Genomic DNA, 22,977 nt, shown 5'->3' on the forward strand with positions numbered 1-22,977 from the left:
GAAGGTAAAAAAATAAAAATAAAAAAATAAAAAACATATTAGTGCTCTGGCTGCTCTAGTAGAATATCACAAACTGCATGACTTACATACCATAAATTTATTTTCTCATATTTTTGAAGGTTCAAAGTCCAAGATCAAGGTGCAGTAAAAGTTTGTTTCTGGTAATGCCTCCCTCATAGGCTTGCAGACAACACCTCATTGTGACCTCATATGGCCTTTTCTCTGTCAGGGCAGAGAGAGAACTCTTTCTCTTCTCATAAAGTTCTATCAAATTAGTCTCCTCCTTATTGACTTCATTGAACCTTAATTACCTCCATAAAGGCTATATCTCAAATTTCAGTCACATTAAGATTTAGGACTTCAACATTTGGATTTTGAGGAGACATAATTCATCTCATAACAACTAGTTATGATAAACTTCCTCTTGGTATGTATGTGGCTTTACTAAGATCAGCTCTTAGTCATGTCAAGTCAGCTCATTAGGTCATGTCAATCCCCTGCTCTAAAATTTAAATAGATGATATTTTCTATTAAGTTTTTTTGGAAAATATGATACAGAAAAGAGACAGACCCCAGAAGATAACCACTATCCACACCTTCACATCAATTTTTATATTCCCTTGTGGTCCAGATAAACATATGTGAATATCTGTTTATACTACCAAGATAACCCAATATCTGCTGTTAATCCTATCCTGCTTATATGATGTAATTTGTTATTAGAAAGACTACTCTGAATGCTATTTGAAAATAAACTTAAAGGGGTATAGAAACAGAGAGACTGTGAGACTAGTAAACTACTCCAGGTGAAAATTGGTGGTCATCTTAGATCAGATATGTGGTAAGAGGTAATCATATTACCTATACAAATAGATGATAGATAAATAGATGATAGATTTAAAATATTGATAGGTAGAAAAGATAACAGTATTTGCTGTTAGAACGTGGGTTGTGAGAAAATGAGTAAAGTCAAGGATAACAGCAAAATTATGTGACAAAAAAAAAATGGAAGTATGAAGGTGGCATTTACTGGGATTGGAAAACTGTATGAGAACATGGTTAGGAAGCTTAAACATAGACATGTAAAGTTTGAGATATCTATTATACATCAAAGTGGAGATGTCAAATAAATAGTTGGATATTTACAATGTGGACTCCATTGGAGAAATCCAGGCCAGAATTTTTGGAAGTCAAGTATTTAAAGTCATGAGATAGTACATATCTATATTGGTTTTCTACTGCTGCCATAGAAATCACTACAAATATAGTTGCTTGACACAAAATTATTATCTCACAGTTCTGAAAATCAGAAATCTGGTGTGAGTCTCACTGATATTAAATAGAGGTATTCACAAGCTATGATCCTTTCTAGAGTCTCAGTAGGAGAATCCATTTTATGCTGGTTCTTGTTATGATCTAAATTCTGTTCTTGGCAGTTGTAAGACTGAAGTCTTCATGTTCACCTAGTTGTAAGCTTTCCTAGCTTCTATGGAGCCCCACATGTGCTGGCCTTATGGTCCTCTTACTCCATCTACAAAGACAGCAATTGTATGTCAGAATCTCACCTCATATATCTCAGACCCACTTTTCTACCTCTTATTCTTCCACTTTGGTGAACTTCCATGATTAAAATAGGACCACCTAGATAATCCAGAGTAATCTCCCAACCTCAAGAACCTTAACTTTGATTACATCTGTAAGACATTTTTGCCTCGTAAATTTACATAGACACGGATTTGGGGATTAACGCGTGGCCATAACATCAGAAAGTAATGAGTGTAGATAATGAAGAAAGGTGATGTGGATGGCCTGTGTCTGATCCCTGGGATATTCCAGAATTGAAAGATTGAAGAGATAAGAAACAAACTAGTCAAAGTAGTGAGGAAGCTACCACTGAGTGTGAGAGAAAGAATTGTGATTGTTGAATACAAAGTGATGCAGGGATTCAAGCAAGGACAGCACCATTGCTGCTGAGCTTCAAGGGAGATGAAACAGACTGTCTATTAGATTTAATGACATGAAGTTTCCTAGTGACTTGAACAAAAGCAGTTCTATTGGTATGGTGGAAACAAAGCATGATGAGAGAGACTTGGAGGGAGAGACGGATTAATTCAAATAAGGTATACAAATAGTTAATACACATGAAAAAATATTCAACCTTATTCATCATTGTTGTTGTTCAGTCATCAAGAGTGTCCAACTCTTTGCAGCCCCATGGACTGCAGCACATCAGGCTTCCTTGTCCCTCACCACCTCCCAGAGTTTGCCCAAGTTCATGTCCATTGAAGCAGTGATGCCATCCAACCATCTCATCCTCTGTTGTCTTCTTCTCCTTTTGCCTTCCATCTTTCCCAGCATCAGGGTTTTTTCCAATAAGTCAGATGTTCACATCAGGTAGCCAAACTATTGGAGCTTCAGTTTCAGCATCAAGCATTCCAGTGAGTATTCCAGGTTGATTTCCATTAAGATTGACTTGTTTGCTCTCCTTGCTTTCCAAGGAATTCTCAAGAGTCTTTTCCACCACCACAGTTTGAAAGCATCATTTCTTTGGCACTCAGCTTTCTCTATTGCCCAGCTTTCACAACTGTACATGACTTCTTGAAAGAACACAGCCTTGATTATATGGACCTGTGTCACCCTCGTGACATCTTTGCTTTTTAACACATTGTCTAGGTTTTCATAGTTTTCCTGCCAAGAAGCAATCATCTTCTAATTTCATTAATCATTAGTGAGATGCAATTCAAAATGACAATGAGATATTACATCACACACATACTAGGAAGGCTATAATCAAAAAAATTGTAAGAGTTATGTGCATGAATCCTCCTATATTGCTGGTGGAAATAAGAAAATGGTGAAACTTCAGGTAGAATATTTCAATAGGTAGAATATAGGAATAAAAGAATGAGAGCAGGATGGACTACAAAAACCATTTTGAAAGATAACCCAATGGAAGATGATGATTGGTTGGGTGTCTGAATAATGGAGGGAAAAAAAGTCAAAATTAGTGAGATTGTGATCCTCTGTAAACCCAAATCAGGCATATCACTTTACTTGAGGAGCTTAAATGTGGTGTTTAACATCTGTAAATTTTAGTTTCCCACCTATGCAGTGGAAATTTTTGCCTCACAGAGTCATTGAATGTTTACATGAAAAACTTATGTAAAACCTATTGAGTAAACTTTTGAATAACAATGTAAGTGGAGCTGGTTTGAAGACTGTGCTGCTGAAATCCACAACACACCTTGTAAAGAGAGGAAGAACTCTTACAAGACCCAAGAGTGAAAAGCATTCCTCTCAGAATGTTTCCTCAAACTGAGGTCAAGATCCCTCTTTCCATGTCGCTCACATACCAAGTCCCCATTGTCCACTTAAGGGGTAATACCTCTTTAGCCACCAGATGATTCAACAATGAACTCAGTCCATATTGCAGCACCAGCATCAGAGGCTAGGTCTTTGGGAGAGGAAGAAATGAAGGATATTCCCATCCAATATTTCAGGATTCAAGTGCCCATGTAGAGAAAGGGTAATATGTGAAATCTGGATTCACTCAGTGTTGAATTTAAGGTTTTCATATGCCACCAACAGCTTGGGAATAATATTTACTGTCCTATAAAATACAGAACATGATACCTACCCTAGAGGGTACTTGTGAGAATTAGAAGAGATAATATTTGTAGAGTACCCAGGATAAAACTTGGTCCATTATCAGCTCTGAAATTCCAACTCCATCTCTTGTTGAGCTGAGATCACAAAGGTCAGAGTAAAACACCAGGCGCAGCCAGAGCTGAACCAGAATTGAAGCAGGTATCTGAAGGATGTCAGCATCAGAGTGGAGGTGTCCCAAGATTCCTGTTTCCTCCAATTATATTATCTTCATACCCTTGCCTGGGTTCTGGATCACAGAGTAGACAGTGTTGAGAGGCAACTCTTGTTCCAGATGTTGTGCACTGATACTCTAGGAGTGAAAGACAATGGATTCTCAGAGCAGATGAAGTATAAACTAGACCAAATTTGGAAAACTCAGCAGTGTCCACAGGACGAGAAAGATAAGCTTTCATTTCCATCCCAAAGAAAGGCAATGCTAAAAAATGTTCAAATTACCATACAATTGCACTCATTTCACATGCTAGCAAAGTAATGCTCAAACTCCTTCAAGCTAAGCTTCAGCAGTATGTGAACCAAGAAATTCCAGATGTACAAGCTGGATTTAGAAAAGACAGAGGAATCAGAGATCAAGTTGCCAACATGCGTTGGATCATAGAAAATGCAAGGGAATTCCAGAAAAATATTTACTTCTGCTTCATTAACTACACTAAAGCCTTTGACTGTGTGTATCACAAAAAAACTGTGGAAAAATTCTTAAAGAGTTGGGGATACCAGACCACCTTACATGTCTCCTGAGAGACCTATATGCCGGTCAAGAAGCAACAATTCAAACTAGACTTGGAACAATGGACTGGTTCAAAATTGGGAAAGGAGTACGTCGAGGCTGTACACTGTGACCCAACTTATTTAATTTATATGCAGAGTACATCACACAAAAAGCCAGGCTGGATGAATCACAAGCTAGAGTGAAGATTGCTGAGAGAAATATCAACAATCTCAGATATGAAGATGACAGCACTCTTATGGCAGAAAGTGAAGAAGGACTAAAATGTCTCTTGATGAAGGTGAAAGAGGAGCATGAAAAAGCTGGCTTAAAACTCAGCATTCAAAAAACAAAGATCATGGCATTGGCCCCATCATTTCAAGGCAAAGACATGGGGGGGGAGTGGAAACAGTGACAGATTCTATTTTCTTGGGCTCCAAAACCAGTACGAACTATGACTGCAGCCATGAAATTAAAAGATCCTTGCTTCTTGGAAGAAAAGCTATGACCAACCTAGACAGCATATTAAAAAGCAGAATTACTTTGCTGAAAAGGTATGTATAGTCAAAGCTATGGTTTTTCCAGTAGTCATGTACAGATGTGGGAATTGACCATAAAGAAGGCTGAGTGAGCACCAAAGGATTGATGCTTTAGAACTGTGGAGCTGGAGAAGACTCTTGAGAGTCCCTTGGACTGCAAGGAGATCCAACCAGTCAATCCTAAAGGAAATCAGTCCTGAATATTCATTGGAAGGACTGATGCTGAAGCTGAAGTTCCAACACTTTGACCACCCTATGTGAACAGCCAACTCATTGGAAAATACCCTGGTGCTAGAAAAGATTGAGGGCAGGAGGAGAAGGGAGTGAAAGAGGATGAGATGGTTGTATGGCATCACCAACCGAATGAACATGAGTTTGAACAAGCTCCATGAGATAGGGAAGGTTAGAGAAGCCTGGCGTGCTACAGTCCATGGGGTTGCAAAGAGTTGGATGTGGCTTAGTGACTAAACAATGGACCACAAAGGAACCCACATGGAACCAATGCTGCTGACATGCACTGTTCATGGATTCTCCCTAAGTACCCAGTACTACACGGGCCTCAGATGTAAATTTTCCTAGTTAATGCTGTTGATTGTTCAGAAAGAGCAATAGGACCAGAAATAGCAATGACTAGGTTTGATAAGCACAGGTGCAGCTGCAGAGAGACCTGGTGCAGCCTAGGATGAGCTCAGCTCCCGCCTCTCACCTGGTACGTGCCTTCTTGATACTCTTCCTGGCTCTGCTCTGCCCGGTCGCCATCATCTTGGCTCCTTTGGTCCTCCTGCAATGCTGCTCCTGAGTCACACACATACACAGAGTGGAGCTTGAATCTCAGTCTCAAAAACCTGGGCCCAGTTCCATGGTTATGACCCCAATGCCATGATCACACACACCAGTCCCTTTGCAAGGGCAATCTCTGAGCAGCAAAAAGAAAAAGAAAGGGTTTCAGTGGAAGAGAGGAGTTATCTGAGGATGAAAGAGAAGTGCAACCTGCCTCTTCCAGTTTCTGTGTTCCTTTCCTTCTTATATGTCTTCCAAAAGTATAGTCCAGCTCCCAAGAAGAACAGCACAACCACGACGGCCCATAGAATGCCTTCAAGGGGAACAGCAATGGTCTGTCCTTGTAAACCTGTTTCCCTCACACAGAGAAAATGGAGAATGGTTAAGGGAAGACAGAATTTTAAATAACCATTGCCATAGTGAGATAGAGAGAGAACACAGGGAGAAGTCTGAAGCCCTGGTCCAGAAGTTGAAGAGTGCAGCAGGTTCATTCATAACTGAACTGAGAAAATACCAAAATCTCCCAATCAGAGACACTGCAGTTCAATGGAGGTATACATCTTGTACACATGTCTTCAGGGAGGGCCTTCCAGAGGAGGTGACGCATAAATTGAGTCTTGAGAGAGGAGTAGGAGTTTCCCAGATATTCAGGGTAGGCACAGCGTTTCAGGAAGGAGGAACATAATGTTCACAGCATGTCTGTGTCAGATCATCAGCCCTGGGGATTGCCATCACCCTACTGTGGCAGGCAGGAGAAGGACAGGGCAGGAAAGAATTGGGCAAAGAGGATAAGAGGGGGTAAGAGTCTCTTTCCTAAGGGTTTGCTGAGTGTTTAATTTTATCTGAGAGTCCATGATGAGGCTGGGTTATAGGGGATTTAAGTGATGCTGACATATCAGATCCCCCAGCAGGTCAGGTCTCCTTTGGGGAGGATGGGTTAGAAGGGTGAACTACACACCAGGTCATTCATCATTCAATGAAACACTGAGTGTGAGGAAACGTTGCCAGGATCCTTGCTTGGGACATGAATTCAAAGAAGACAAGACATGGTCTCTGCCCTCAACATGTTCTAATCTGCACAGGAGGCAAGTCCACAAACAGCATTGCTGCTCAGTGTGGAGTGGCCATGGATCACTCCTTTAAAAAGATAACGTCTCTGCTGGAAGTTTATGGCACCTGCGAGGCCCTCTGCCAAATGAGACTGAGGTTCCTTTTCTTCAAACTTTATTAAAAGCAGAACCATAACCAGCACGGGGCCCTGTGTAACCATATTGATCACTCAGTTACAATCACTGGCCTCAACTGAGAGACATCCTTCAACAGCAGTGAGTAACGAAGTGAAGGACTCTTGACTTGGGAGGGCCGGTGGAAAAGGAAATAGCATTTCCAGAGGGCCAGAAGGGGCTCAAGGCAAACAATCCAGTGTGAAATACATGAGAAGAGAGACATTGAGCCCTGAATCCTACAGGGAGACACTGTTAGTCAAGTCCTTCAGATGACACAATTGACACAATCCAATTCACTCTTCCTAAAGACCACTCTAGACACACAATGAATGATGAATGATGCAGGGAGAGGCACTGGAAGGCTACTGCCTGGACCAACAGGGGCAAGGGGTGGAGAGGAGAGCATGGATGTGAGAGAAATTCAAAAGCAAAATCAAATGGGTTGTGCTTCCCAGGCTCCTGTATGGGGTGACCCGGTGGAAGGTGGTGCTAATAACACAGTGGGGGCAAAAGCCCAGAGCTCTCACCCCAGTACACCTGAGTTCCAAGAGTGTCCCTCTCCTCTGGCAGGTTGCACTCACCAGGGAAACAGACTTTCCCAAAGTCTACAGTGGCAGTTTTATTGTCCACATGGTTGCTGACCACACAGGTAAGGATGGCACTGGGCTGGCTCAGGGACAAGTTCACATGCAGGCTCCAGGAGTTGGGGGCTGGTCCTGGTGTCCCACTCCACTCCAGATCCCTGGGAAGACCCTCACTCTCCCAGGTCACCTTCAGGTCCTCTCTGTTCCCTGGGGCCCTGCACTCCAGGGTGACATTGCACCAGCCTGGTGTGATGGATGGTGGCTTGATCAGGATCTCAGGAAGGAGCATGGGCTCTGGGGCAGGTGAGACAAAAGAATGAAGCATGAGTGGAGAACATGGCAGTTCACATTTTCTCATTCATTATCTTGCTGAATCTCTGGCAACCTCCTGCTCAGGATGGTAAATGCATTTTCCAGAAGAAACACTATTTTCCTAAAATCCAAATATACAGCAATGACAATACAAAAGGAAACAATTGAGGTAAGTCCTATGTGATCTCAGTAGATTAGCAAGCCTTAAAATTCTTCCATAAAAAACCTATATGATGGACTTCACCTTCCAGGACTCATTGTGTGTAAGAAATTGGGATGTTTCCTTCTTTCTAGGGGAAGAAGTTGGGGAAGGAAGAACTTGACCTGGTCCAAGGCCATTGCCCTGCTTCTCCTGTTCAGATGATGCCTGGGAGTGTACAGCCCTTGTGGAGTACTGACATATGGCCTGTGCTGGGATGCCAAAAGTAAAGACATTTCTAAGAGATTCACTGGTAATGACCAGGAACTACAACCCAAGTGTGGTTAAAACATGCCACTAAACAGGCAGGGAAGTTGCTGATTGACAAGTCTGTCATAGATATCACATGGGGTCCTACAGGGTTCAAAGTCATTCTCATAGTAGATATTTCCCTATGCAACAGAAACTTTAAGGAAACAAAGGGTTGACTAAATAAGGCTCTTAAGATGCAGTATAAATTTTCTCCTATGTCTATTGAGTATTTGGGAGTGAGATTTGAGGGGTCTTTGTGAGCAATTATATCTCTGGCTGGTAAAAAGAGAGAGGACAGGGAGGACTACCTACCTATGGATTTCCAAATTGTAGTAGATGCATAATGCCCTAATCCCCAAAACCTCTGTCTATGTTAGGTTATTTGGCAAAGAGGAATGAAGGTAACAGATGGATTAAGGATATTTATTAACTGACCTTCAAATAGGGCTTTATTCCAGAATACCTGGTTGGAACCAAGGCAATACAAGGGTCCTTAAAAGTAAGAGAAGGAAGAAGAGGAGGAGGTCAGAGGGATCAGTGTGAAAGGAAATCATCACTCCATTGATGGCTCTGAAGATGGACAAGTGTGACCATGAGCCAAAGAATGCTGACAGTCATTTGTTGCTCTGGAAACTCCAGAAAGGCACACAGCCCTGACAGCACCAAGAAATGGAGCATTTCCTGCCATATCAATAAACAAGGATGTCATAACCATCAGTGATTCCAGCCCCCAAATATCAATTTCTGAGCTCAGAAGGGGCCCAGGAAAAACAATGCCTGTTATCTTGCAGCCAACAGTCACTTCCCATGGTGATTACTGAGGAGTTGGGGTGGTGGGGGGGGGGGGAGTGTTAAAAAGCCCCAGAGAGCTGAGATGAATAAGAAAGGAGTGATTTCAGTAAGCCTAGACTTTTGCATCTTCCCATACATGGAAAAGTGATAAATTCCTTGAGATATCTGGTTTTGCTCAATTATCAATAATCCTTTAATGTTCAGACTACCTGCCCCTTGTTGCAGGTCATATAGAATATGACCTGACTCCTCTGCCTGCCTCCTCAGAGCAGTTCTCTCAGGGTTACTTGAGATGCTGTGTCTCGGGCTTAAAGTCCTGAAAATATTCACCAAATAAAACATAACTCTCAACTTCTGGATTGTGACTAATTTTTTTAAGTCGACTTGATTAGCCCAGTGAGACTTCTGTGTGACTTCTGACCTCCAGAAAGTTAAAATAATATTTTTGTGTCTTAAGTCACTAGTTCAGTTCAGTCGCTCAGTCACATCCAACTCTGCAACCCCATGGACTGCAGTACGCCAGGCTTCCCTGTCCATCACCAACTCCCAGAGCTTACTCAAACTCATGTCCATCGAGTCACTGATGCCATCCAACCATCTCATCCTCTGTCGCCTCTTCTACTCCCACCTTCAATGTTTCCCAACATCAGGGTCTTTTCCAATGAGTCAGTTCTTTGCATCAGGTGGCCAAAGCCTTGGCGTTTCAGCTTCAGCATGAATCCTTCCAATGAATATTCAGGACTGATCTCCTTAAGGATGGACTGGTTGGATCTCCTTGCAGTCCAAGGGACTCTCAAGAGTCTTCTCCAACCACAGTTCAAAAGCATCAATTCTTCAGCACTCAGCTTTCTTTAGAGTCCAACTCTCACATCCATACATGACTACTGGAAAAACCATAGTTTTGACTAGACGGGCCTTTGTTGGCAAAGTAATGTCTCTGCTTTTTAAAATGCTGTCTAGGTTGGTCATAGCTTTTCTTCCAAGGAGTCTTTTAATTTCATGGCTGCAGTCACCATATGCAGTGATTCTGGAGCCCAAAAAAATAAAGTCTCTCATTGTTTCCCCTTCTATTTGCCATGAAGTGATGGGGCCAGATGCCATGATCTTAGTTTTCTGAATGTTGAGCTTTAAGCCAACTTTTTCACTCTCCTCATTCACTTTCATCAGGAGGCTCTTTAGCTCCTCTTAACTTTCTGCCATAAGGGTGGTGTCATCTGCGTATCTGAGGTTATTGATATTTCTCTTCGCAATCTTGATTCCAGCTGTGCTTCATCCAGCCCAGCGTTTCTCATGATGTACTCTGCATATAAGTTAAATAAGCAGGGCGACAATATACTGCTTTGATGTGCTCCTTTCCCAATTTGGAACCAGTCTGTTGTTTCATGTCCAGTAATTTGAGATTTGTGATAGAAGCAATAGATAGAGTTAATACACAAATCAAATAAACTGAGTCCTATAAAGAAGAATAATTATTATAACAAATACTAATGAAGAACTATGGATGGAGTATTGTAACATTGTACAGGAGGCAGTGATCAAAACCATCCCCAAGAAAAAGAAATACAAATAGACAAAATGGCTGTCTGAGGAAGGCTTACAAATAGCTGAGAAAGAAGACAAGCAAATGGCAAAGGAGAAAAGCAAAGGTATATTTGAATGTAGGGGCGTTTCATATTGTCCCAGAGGTCCCTGAGGTTTTCCTCATTTCTTTTGATTCTTTTTTCTTTTTTCCTCTCTGCTTCGTTTATTTCCACCATTCTATCTTCTACCTCACTTATCCTATCTTCTGCCTCCGTTATTCTACTGTTGGTTCCCTCCAGAATGTCTTTTATCTCCTTTATTTCATTATTCATTATATATTGACTCCTTTTTATTTCTTCTAGGTCCTTGATAAACATTTCTTGCATCTTCTCAATCCTTGTCTCCAGGCTATTTATCTGTAACTCCATTTTGCTTTCAAGATTTTGGATCATTTTTATTATCATTATTCTAAATTCTTTTTCAGATAGATTCCCTATCTCCTCCTCTTTTGTTTGGTTTTGTGGGCATTTCTCATTTTCCTTTCGGAGAAGGCAATGGCACCCCACTCCAGTACTCTTGCCTGGAAAATCCCATGGATGGAGGAGCCTGGTAGGCTGCAGTCCATGGGGTCGCTAGGAGTCGGACACGACTGAGCGACTTCACTTTCACTTTTCACTTTCATACATTGGAGAAGGAAATATTTCTCTGCCTTTTCATCTTGTTTAGATTGCTGTGTTAGGCGTGGCCTTTCTGTATTCTGGTAGTTTGAAGTTCCTCTTTATTGTGGAGGTTCCTCACTGTTGGTGGGGTTGGACGGGTGGCTTGTCAAGGTTTCCTGGTTGAGAGAGCTTGTGTCGGTGTTCTGGTGGGTGGAGCTGGATTTCTTCTCTCTAGAGTGCAATGTAGTGTCCAGTATTGAGTTTTGAGATGTCTTTGGATTTGGTGTGCCTCTGGGCAGCCTGTATATTGATGCTCAGGGCTATGTTCCTGCGTTGCTGGAGAATTTGTGTAGTATGTCTTGCTCTGGAACTTATTGGCTCTTGGGTGGAGCTTCGTTTCAGTGTATATGTGGAGGCTATTGGATGATCTCTTATTAATTAATGTTTCCCCTGGCTTTCAGTCTTATTCTTGCAGTAGCCTCAAGACTTCTCCATCCATACAGCATCAGTAATAAAACTTTTAGGTTAATGGTGAAAAAACTCTGCACAGTGAGGGATACCCAGAAAGGTTCACTGAGTTACATGGAGAGGTGAAGTGGGGGGGGGGGAGTTTGAGGTGACCAGGAGGAGAAGAGGGGGACTCAAACGTGGAGAGAGCAGTCTAGGCAGTAAGCACTTCCCTCTGTGCTTTCCACAGTTTGGAACCCTCAGAGTGGTTCACAGAGATACATAGAGAGGGGGGAGGAAAGTAATAGAGGTGAGCATGAGTAGAAAGGGAGGAATCAAGAGGGGAGAGAGAGATCTGGGCAGTATTCTGTTCCTGAAGTGTTCTCCAGTACCCAGAACACCCTCAGAGATTCACAGAATTGGGTTGAGAAGAGAAGGAGGAGGGTGGGAGATAGAGGTTCCCTGGGGGAGAAGAAAGCGTCAATAGGGGGAGAGAGTAATCAAGCCAGTAATCCCACTCCTGAGTAAAAATGGGTCCTAAAGATTGGGTTCTTAAATGTACAAAATTGATATCAAATATGTAAAACAAAGATTAAAAATCTAGAGTAGAGGTTAGACTCTTATAAAACATACAGTATAAAAAAAAGAAAACAGTGTAAAAAGAAAAAAAAAGTAAAACAGTAAAAAAAAAAAGAAACAGTAAAAAAAGTAAAACTGGAAAAAAACATTAAAAAAAAGAAAAGAAAAGGTATAAGATATATGTATGCAGTTTGCTTTAAAAATAGGGGGGGGGGTTTGCAAGGTAATAGTTGGTTATGAAAATGAAAATTAAAGGTGTAATAGAGGACTTAAAGAAAAAAGAAAGAAAAAAAAATTTTTTTTAATGATAATAGTAAAAATAAATATCCCGGACTTTCTCTGGAGCTGTTGTGAGCAGTGTGGGGTCTGTTCAGTTTCACATAGATCCTTGTTCCTGCTTATACTTTTCAAGATCTATAGGCCCCTTTCAATGCAGTCAGTGTTAACTACAGGGATTTTAATCTGTTGGCCTGTCACTTCCAACGCGCTTCCCTCTGTTTATTTGGCTTCTGTTTGCAGGTCTCTTCAGTATCTAATTTCCGCCCTGCCACAAAGGGGCAGAGGTGGTCTCTTTAGGTTTGCTTGTTCAGTCGTGCTGTCGGGAGGGAGGAACACTGCAAACCTATATCACTGGCGTGTGTGTGGAGAGCTCGCAGTGTCTTGGCCGCACTGTGTTCGCCCCCGCTCACGGCATGTACGCTTTCCCGTCTACCCTGCTCAGGCTTCAGGTTACTCAGCCGGGGAGTGGGCCGGGGAGTGGGCCCTGAGATGCGTGCACTTTCCAGGTCTATGCCGCTCAGGTTCAGGTTCCCGGGTACTCCACAAAGGCGCAGACTCGGTTGCGCCCGCGATTTGTGCCGTTCCCGGTCAGAGCAGCTCAGGCAGCCAGGAGTTTGGCGAGCACACTCTCCCCTGTTGGGACGGTGCGGCTTATCACCGCCCTGGTTCCCGCCTCGGTTTATGGGCGCGCCCGGCTCCGGTGTGCTTTGTGTCGGTTCTGGGGAGCTGGTCTCTGGCTGCGACCCTCCCGGCGGCTGTCGACCCTCTGGGATCTCAGGCAGTCTTTGCTTAGAAACTGGGAGCCTGTTTGCAGTTTGGTAGGGGGTGCCCTCTCTGGGGCCGAGTTTGCCCCTTTCCGGCTCTGGCTGGTCCCGCCTGCCCGCTGTGTCCAGCGGGGGATGGGGCGATCCGCAGCCGGCTAGCTCTCCTCTGGTATCGCTCAGTCCTTTGTTCTGTGAGCGGGCCGGCAGTGCCTTAGATTTGAGCTTTTCGTGGGATAGTTTTCTCTCTCTGGCTGTCCCACAGTTTAGGTTGCTATCTCACATTAGCTCCCTCAGATTGCCCTCAGGGCGTTCGGGCCCAGTCCTTACCCTAAGCAGTGCCGCCCGCTCCTCTCCGTTCAGCCCCCACTTGCTGGTGGCGGATGCGAGCGTCTGGGGTTCTTTGCTGGGAGTTGCCTTTAGGCACATAATCTGTGGGTTTTATTTATTTTTTCTCCCAGTTATGTTGCCCTCCGAGATTTGAAATCTTCCCCCAAACCCGCCGGTGAGAGGGTTTCCTGGTGCTTGGAAATTTCTCCTCTTTTACGACTCCTTCCCCGGGACAGGTCTCCGTCCCTAACTCTTTAGTCTCTCTTTTTATCTTTTATAATTTCTCCTACCTGCTTTCGAAGATAATGCGCTGTCTTTCTGGATGCCCGACGTCCCCTGCCAGCGTTCAGAAGTAGTTTTGTGAAGTTTGCTCAGTGTTCAGATGTTCTTTCGATAAATTTGTGGAGGAGAGAGGGGTCTCCCCGTCCTATTCCTCCGCCATCTTAGCCCCGTTCCGCAAAGGTATATTTGAATGCAGAGTTCCAAAGAATAGCAAGGAGAGATAAGAAAGCCTTCTTCAACAATCAATGCAAAGAAATAGAAGAAAACAATAGAATAGGAAAGACTAGAGATCTCTTCAAGAAAATTAGAGATACCAAGGGAACATTTCACGCAAAGATGGGCACAATAAAGGACAGAAATAGAATGGGCCTAACAGAAGCAGAACTTATTAGCAAGAAGTGGAGAACTTCTTCACAGAAGAACTATACAGAAAAGATCTTAATGACCCAGATCATCACGATGGTGCAATCACTCACCTAGAGCCAGACATCGTGCAGTGCAAAGTCAAGTGGGATTTAGGATTTAGGAAGCATTACTATGAACAAAGCTAGTGGAGGTGACAGAATTCCAACTGAAATATTTCAAGTCCTAAAAGATGATCCTGTGAAAGTGCTGCACTCAATATGCCAGCAAATTTGGAAAACTCAGCAGTGGCCGCAGGATTGGAAAAGGTCAGATTTCATTCCAATCCCAAAAAAAGGCAATGCCAAAGAATGTTCAAACTATCACACAATTGCACTCATCTCAATTCAGTTCAGTTCAGTTGCTCAGTCGTGTCTGACTCTTTGCGACCCTATGAATCGCAGCACGCCAGGCCTCCCTGTCCATCACCAACTCCTGGAGTCTACCCAAACCCATGTCCATCGAGTCGATGATGCCATCCAGCCATCTCATCCTCTGTCATCCCCTTCTCCTCCTGCCCCCAATCCTTCCCAGCATCAGGGTCTTTTCCAATGAGTCAACTCTTCGCATGAGGTGGCCAAAGTATTGGAATTTCAGCTTCAACATCGGTCTTTCCAATGAACACCCAGGACTGATCTCCTTTAGGATGGACTGGTTGGATCTCCTTGCAGTCCCAAGGACTCTCAAGAGTCTTCTCCAACACCACAGTTCAAAAGCATCAATTCTTCGGTGCTCAGCTTTCTTCACAGTCCAACTCTCACATGCATACATGACTACTGGAAAAACCATAGCCTTGACTAGATGGACCTTTGTTGGCAAAGTAATGTCTCACACACTAGCAAAGTAATGCTCAAAATTCTCCAAGCCAGGCTTCAGCAGTACATGAACCGAGAACTTCCAGATGTTCAAACTGGATTTACAAAAGGCAGAGGAACCAGAGAAAATTGCCAACATCTGTTGGATCATAGAAAAAGCTAGAGAATTCCATAAAAACATCATCTTCTGCTTCATTGACTACACTGAAGCCTTTGACTATGTGGATCACAACAAACTGTGGAAAATTCTTCAAGAGATGGGAATACCAGACCACCTTACCTGCCTCCTGAGAGATCTGCATGCAGATCAAGAAGCCACAGTTAGAATCGGACATGGAAAAACATATTGGTTCCAAAAGGGGAAGGAGTACATCAAGACTATATACTGTCACCCTACTTATTTAACTTATATGCAGACTACATCATGCGAAATGCTGGGCTGGATGAAGCACAAGCTGGACTCAAGATTTCCAATAGAAATATCAATAACCTCAGATATGCAGATGATACCACCCTTATAGCAGAAATCGAAGAAGAACTAAAGAGCCTCTTGTTGAACGTGAAAGAGGAAAATGAAAATGCTGGCTTAAAATTCAGCATTCAAAAAATGAAGATCATGGCATCCAGTCCCATGATTTCATGGAAAATAGATGGAGAAACAATGGAAACAGTGACAGACTTTATTTTCTTGGACTCCAAATCATTGCAGACGGTGACTGCAGCCATGAAATTAAAAGACGCTTGCTCCTTGGAAGAAAAGATGTGACCAACCTAGACAAGATATTAAAAAGCAGAGACATTACTTTTCCAGCAAAGGACCATATAGTCAAAGCTATGGTTTTTCCAGTAGTCATGTATGGATGAGAGAGTTGGACCATAAATAAAGTTGAGCGCTGACGAATTGATGTTTTTGAATTGCAGTGTTGGAGAAGACTCTTGAGAGTCCCTTGAACTGCAAGGAGATCTAACCAGTCAGTCCTTAAGGAAATCAGTCCTGAATATTCATTGGAAGGACTGATGTTGAAGCTGAAGCTCCAACACTTTGGCCACCTGATGGGAAGAACTTACCCATAAGGAAAGACCCTGATACTGGGAAAGATTGAAGGCAGGAGGAGAAGGGGATGACAGAGTATGAGATGGTTTGATGACATCATCAACTCGATGGACAGGAGTTTGAGCAAGGTCTTGGAGTTGGTGATGGACAGAAAGCCAGGCATGCTGCAGTCCTTGGGGTCACAAGAGCCAGGCACAACTGAACGACTGAATGGAACTGAACTGAGCTAATGAGAAATACATTTACCCAAATTTTCATTCTCGTTTCCCAAAACACTGAAGTGATTTTATCCCTGGTATGAATATCAGCTCTGTACACCATTTTTGGCAAACGAACCTACCCTAATTCTGAAAGAAAACAGGATATGAAGGCTGGTGTCTGGACAGGATCATGAAAAATGGGGCCTATGTGAAACTCCTAGCACAAAAGCAGGAGTGAAGCCATAGGGTGGGGTGAGGAGGTGTCACTTACCATAGACAGTGAGGTGAAAAATCTGGCTACGTTCTAGTCCTCCAGTGAAGCTGGCTCGAGCCCGGTACTGCCCACTGTCCTCTAGAGTCAGGTTCTCAATCCTCAGGGACATTAAACTGGGCACTTGGACCCTCTGTTGGTACTTGTCCTGGAGGCTGACCCATTCTGTGGTGTCTGGCCCCCGACGGACTTTTAGTAGGACTCTGTAGTTAAACTCAGGGCCAAAGCCCCATGAGACCTCCTCTGGATCAGCTTCTTGCTTCTTGACTATATCAAACAACACAGAACCTCCTCGGATCCCCTGCATGGGAATAAATCCAGAATCCTGAACTTCAGAACCATATTTTGCAGAACTCTGGACCGCTGTGCTGCAGATGCCTAGGACAATGGAGATAGAAAATGTGAGTAGTTTCTCAGTTAAGGATAAAGGAGAAAACAACAGTATTCATCTTTTTCATTAAATCCATCCAATATACTCTCCTGATTCTTGGAATGCAAGTACAATGAATTTAAAACAATTCTGGGATCAAGTCCTGGTTCTGCTGGTGTGTAACCTTCTACAAGTTACTTAAGCTTGCTAACCCACATTTTCCTTACTTGACTGATAATGATGTGTGTGAATTATGTGAGATCATGGGTCTGAATCACATTTTCAGGTATGTATTAAGTGTAAGATTGTAGGAGGAGCTTCTAAAGTGTCTCCCAAAGACCCCCCTTCCTCCTGTTCACACCGTTTTGAAACCTCTTCCCCTGGAATATGGGCTGCACCTAGTGATTGGCTTCTAAGGAATAGAATACAGACACAGATGGGTGTCACTCCATGATACTAGGTTACACAAGACTGTAAAGTCCCTCTTCCTTGCACACACACACTTTCTCTCCTTCACTTTCTTGCTCACTCCGAGGAACCCAGCTATCATGTTGTCAGCTGCCCTAAGGAGGGGCCCACATGGCAAGAAACAGGGAGCCTCTGACAAACAGCCAGGGAGGAACTGAGGCCCTCAACCCAACAGCCACAGACACTGCCTTCGATCAGCAATCGCACAAGTGGGCTTAGAAGCAGATCCTTCTCAGATGACCCGAGGGCTGATGCAGCCCCAGCCAAGACCTTGATTTCACTTGGGGAGACCCTGGGCCAGAGGACCAAGCTGAAATACCCCTGAGCCCTCACCCACAGAAACTGACGGGGTGGTATTCAGGGACTAAGTTCCGGGGTGACAGGTTATACAATAGACACCTAATAGCAACAGACACCTAATACAAATATGAAGGCTGCTCTCCTCCCTGCTGTTTACAGGCAGTATAGCAGTCAGGATAGAATAGACTATGCTGTGTAAAAACGGTTATAATACCTCATGGTCTTAGAACAGAGGGGTTTATATCTTCCACCACAGTTCCCATGAAAGAGTGACACAGAGAGGGACTATCACACATGGAAGAGGCTCCACCTTCTTGTAGCTACACACATGGAGTTCACAGCATCCTCATGGGCTCCCAGCCCCACAGCGGGGAGGGGAGAGAGGAGAGTTACACAGGGGTTTCCCTGCTTCTGTCCAGAAGTAGTGAGCTCTCTGCTCTTGATTTTGGCCAGCACTGGTCACAAGGCCCTGGCTAACTGCCAGCAACTAGAATATGAGAGGCAGCAAGTGATCGCTTAGTGATCCCTGCTGTCCCTGCCACCAAATCAGCACTTCCCAGCCAGTCCCTGAGAGGTCGCAGTGGGCCTTCCTCAGACACTTTCCTGCAGAGCTGGGATCAGTGGGTACATTCCCTTCAGGACCACTTGATCCAGAGACCATCTTCCCACTTGAAGCTTAAGTTCCAGAGACTTGATGCCCTCTGTCCTTTAGGGGATCAGGATAGAACAGTACAGGACCAGGGAAAGTGCCACAGAATGACTTTATCCTGAAAGCAAAAACAATCTCCTTCTTCCATCAGGTCAAGATTTACCTGGGTGGGGCTCCGATTGCCAAGGACCCGGTTTTCTCTTCAAATCATTAAGTTCTCATCTCAAACCTGCCTCCCTCCTGCTGTACTAATACCCATTCCTGGTCTCACTGGAAGCAAAGACTAGCTCATGCCAGCATTCATATGCACAGGTGTTTCAGGTATTTTTGTATTCATTTAATCATCAGCTCATTTAATAAGACATTTCCTCAGGATCAGGCCTTCACCACAGTCCTTTCAGCTCCTTTTGCAGAACTATGATCCTCACACTGAGCTTAACAAACTTTTAGTCCCAGGTCAAAAGCCTTCATGATCTTTATCAGTGGGGACAGTGGTCCATGAGAGTAAATGGTATTCACTCATCCATACATCCTGTCTGGCTCCTCACAACCCCTCATCTGTCCATTCATTCCACACCTCACTCCCCTTTGAGACCCTAGTGCAAGACTAGGTCTGCTGCAAAGGACATATTACCCTGTAGAGCAGCAGTCTTTTGGCACTAGGGACCGGTGTCATGGAAGACAATTTTTCCACAGATGGCGGCGGGAAATCGCTTCAGGATGATTCAAGCCCATTATATTTATTGTGCACTTTATTTCTATTATTATAATAATATATTGTGATATATATGAAATAATTGTACAGTTCACCATAATGTAGAATCAGTGGAAGCCCCGAGCTTGTTTTCCTGAGCTTGGGCAGTAATTCAAGTGATGGGGAGTGGCTGTAAATACAGATGAAGCTTCATTCGCTCACCTCCACTAAGCTCCTGCTGTGTGGCCAAGTACCTAACAGACCAGGGACCCGTTCTTGTCCATGGCCCGGGAATTGGGGGCCCCACTGTAAAGCACACACCCTGGGGCAAGAATGGACTCCCCCACACAGTTCACAGAAGGTCAGCTGAGAAGAGCTGGGAAAGAATGTGTTACCAGTCCCTCTAAACAAATCAGGACACAAACGCCATGGCCAGCAGGTCCCCATGACACAGTGCCCTATCCCTCTCTCACCAGAAACAGAATTGGCATGAAACCTGAGTTTAGAATATAGCCTCCTGAACTAAGGGAAAACAAATTTCTGTTAAGCCACCCAGTCTGTGGCATCTTGTTTTGGCAGCCCACATGGAGTAATACACCCTGCAGGTTTTAGAGAGAATGTAGTCCTGCTGACACCTTGATTTTGGACTTTTGGGGTCCAGAACTGAAATAATACATTTCTGCTCTTTTATGCCATCCAGATTTGAGGTTCTCATGAAGAGATTAGTGCCTATATAGGAAGAAGAAGAAGATAGAGAGGTCTCTCTCTCATTCTCTCTCACTCTCTCCCTCTCTCTCTCTCTCTGCATGTCTAGCTGTCTGTCCTTCTTATGTAATCTTTGAGCCCCAGGAACTACAGGAGAAAAAAAAAACTTTAACATATCTCTCCAGTTAAATAAAATTCAGAGAGAGAAGAAAAAGCTTACATTTTACTGTTGTCACAGAGGTACCTAGTTAAATGGAATGTAATGTTATGCAGAGCTCACTGTTATTTCAAGGTATCTGTTTACAAATGCTTTCTAGGTGGTGTTGGTGGTAAAGAACTGGCCTGCCAATGCAGGAGACATAAGAGATATGGGTTCAATCCCTGGGTCAGGAAGATCCCCTGGAGGAGGGCATGGCAATCCACTCCAATATTATTGCCTGGAGAATCCCATGGACAGAGAAGCCTGAAGGCTCCAGTCCATAGGGTCACAAAGAGTTGGACACGACTGAAGCAACTTAGAACAAACTTTTATAAATGCTCTCTAACCCACTGAATTTTATATAACTCCAACAAGTTCATATAATGACTGGGATGTGTGTGTGTGTAAGTCGCTCAGTTATGTCCGACTCTTTGCGACCCCGTGGACTATAGCCTACCAGGTTCCTCTGTCCATGGGGATTCTTCAGGCAAGAATACGGGTCACCATGCCCTCCTCCAGAGATTCTTCCCAGCCCAGGGATCAAACCTGCACCTGTTACATCTCCTGCATTGGCAGGCGGGTTCTTTATCCACTAAGCCACCTGGAAAGTCTCTAAAACCAAAAATTAAAACAATAAAACCTTCCCAAACTTTCTTCAGAATTGATACTTCACTGTCATTATTTTCTCATCAGTTTTTATTCAATTTCATTACAAACACATAGTCTCTGAGGAAGTCATAAATGAGATACACAGCTTTCTCAGGACAGTCTTTCTTTAAGTTCCCTTTTTGCTTAATTCCATCCTCTCTGCTTCACCCTCCTTTCTTTCTTCTCCAAGTTTACCCCCTGCTGGAACCCACACAGCAGTCTACTATTCCTTCCATGGTTTCTTCATTCTTTTACAACATGTGGCTATACAGACACCCTTAAATTGTGGAGGCCACTCCTCAGTTTACAAAATTAAAATTTTATTGTATTCAATATCCTGCATCAGCCCAAGAAAACTAGACTCCAGTTGCTTCCTCCAGTTCAGACTCAGGGTTCTAGGTCTGCCCCTTCTCCATGGGACAGTGGCAGAGGCTGGCACATCCCTTCTGCCAGGTCAGGAGGGCCTTGTTTCCATTCCCTTGGTCCCCAGGAGCTGCTTCTGTAATTCTCTCTATCCCTCTCCACATGGAGCTCCAGGATCTTTTGGCTTCCCTGTTATTGAAGCGGTAGTGACCTCACCTCCCTAGTAATGGATCCCTTATGCTAGCCCAAGCTGCCTCTACTCAGGGTTCCCAGCCTCAACACAACCTAAGACATCAGAGAGAGAAGGGGTCCCTGAATCTTGCCCCCCACCACAAAGAGCCCAGGCTACTCACTGAGGAGGAGGCTGGTGAGTCCCAGGATCCGGGCAGCCCAGTAGAGGTGAGGGTCTTCTGAGTAGGTCTCCATCTCAGGCTGCCTGCCAGCCTATGCAGCTGCAGAGGAAACATTTAGGAGGAGCAGCAAGAGAGCAGGAAAGGCTTCACTCCTAAGAGTTCTTGGGCTCTTTCCCACCCCAAGGGTGGGGCTAACAAGTTAGTTCTGGATATCAGCTCACAGGGCTAGAATAAGCCATTCAGATGTTTCTTATTATCCCCAGAACCACAATAGGACCTCAATAAACAATTGCAGAATAAATATATAAACAACTCCACTTTATGATATACCTGTATTGTATTGGCAAGGCGCCCCATTCCTGTGATCATGCTAGTTTGGTGATCGCACACTCCTTACCGCTACCCCCATTATAATCCCTTTGCTAGTTTCCCCCAGTTAAAAGCTCAGTCCAGACTGCCTTGCTTACTAATATCAACCTATGGCCCAGCACAGAACTATTACACTAGAGCACCATGCTATTACAGCCAGGGTGGGCAAGACATCTTCTTCTTTATACCATTTAGTGAGATAAATTTCCTTTTTGATTTTCTGTGAACATCAACTATCTGTTGCCTAAGTAAGAAGCCATTAGCAAAAGAAACTAAAGGTCGTTGTGAAAAGTGTTGCGTTCCCACATCTCCGGTACAAATATTGGCATTTATCTATTTCTTGCACTCTTCTGGTTTTCTTAGTTGTCACTAGTACCAGTTATCCTCCCTACACACACCACAAAGCCAGACCCCATGGTCTCTGATAGACTCTTGTCTGCATCACACCAACCACTTCAATTTCATCCTCTGCCAGCCCTGCTCCTGCTATCACGGAGGGGCAGGAGTGGATATCTACACTCCTCCTGTCCACAGCCTCAGCTTCCTCAGACTCACTGCCACCTGCTGGGGCTCAGGCTCTGGTGTCTTCTCCCTAGACTGAGTTCCCACACCTGAGAACTGTCTCATCCCACACTCCACAGGAGCAGCCCTGTCTACCTAACTCCTGGTCCATGCCTCCTTCTCCTGCCCACTGAGGCTTTCTCCTCAGCTGCCCAGGCCTCAACGCTGCATCTACAAGACTGGCCCCACAATCATGCACTCAATGTACTCAGGGCACGGTGCACTAAACCCATTTTCTGGATGTGAAAACTGAGATCAAGAGTGGCTGCATGACCTGCAGAAAGTCACACAGTGAATCACGGGTAAGGTCTGGATTCTTGACAACAAACTCTAGAAAAAAATTTCCCCACATCACAGTCACTGTCCCATCCCACTCTGTGGCCTCAAACAACTCACAGGAGTCAATTTTGTGCTTGCTCCCTTACTGCTCTGCAACATCTCAGACAACAGAATATCCAGCACTGGCTCATTCCCTCCAACCCAATCTACTAATGAGAAAATTACTTCAAATGGTGGTCCATGAGTCCTGTGGTCAGAAATTTCTAAATGCAGTCAAAATCCAGGCAGTTTATCTACTGGTCATTCTCAGGGTGAAGAGGAACGAGTCTGGTATGTCTTCCTCCAAGTCCCTCCACCTGTTGT

General features: G+C 44.0%; 1 protein-coding gene and 1 long non-coding RNA gene across 3 annotated transcripts; one reads left to right on the forward strand and one right to left on the reverse strand.

Moving 5' to 3' along the window:
- Window positions 1-232: 232 nt before the first annotated feature.
- On the forward strand, window positions 233-9,407 carry LOC145504745 (uncharacterized). The gene is made up of 3 exons (XR_014052466.1): window positions 233-427; window positions 8,108-8,265; window positions 8,710-9,407. It is a non-coding gene; the product is annotated as an uncharacterized LOC145504745 (long non-coding RNA).
- On the reverse strand, window positions 1,995-22,977 carry LOC145504744 (SLAM family member 9-like). Of its 2 annotated transcripts, XM_081486052.1 has the most exons (7): window positions 22,840-22,977; window positions 21,406-21,504; window positions 16,657-17,034; window positions 7,499-7,795; window positions 5,906-6,040; window positions 5,618-5,706; window positions 1,995-3,958 (listed from the first exon to the last, which is right to left on the reverse strand). In XM_081486052.1, the coding sequence occupies exons 2-7, from the start codon at window positions 21,476-21,478 to the stop codon at window positions 3,866-3,868; spliced, it is 1,065 nt and encodes a 354-aa protein (XP_081342178.1). In that variant the 5' UTR covers window positions 21,479-21,504; window positions 22,840-22,977; the 3' UTR covers window positions 1,995-3,865. The 2 variants fall into 2 exon arrangements, with proteins under 2 accessions (XP_081342178.1, XP_081342177.1); XM_081486051.1 differs by lacking the exon at window positions 22,840-22,977 and having other exon boundaries at window positions 21,406-21,581.

Source organism: Giraffa tippelskirchi, chromosome 5, assembly GCF_054371585.1.
Source record: "Giraffa tippelskirchi isolate mGirTip1 chromosome 5, T2T-mGirTip1v1.2.pri, whole genome shotgun sequence".
Lineage (NCBI taxonomy): Eukaryota > Metazoa > Chordata > Mammalia > Artiodactyla > Giraffidae > Giraffa > Giraffa tippelskirchi.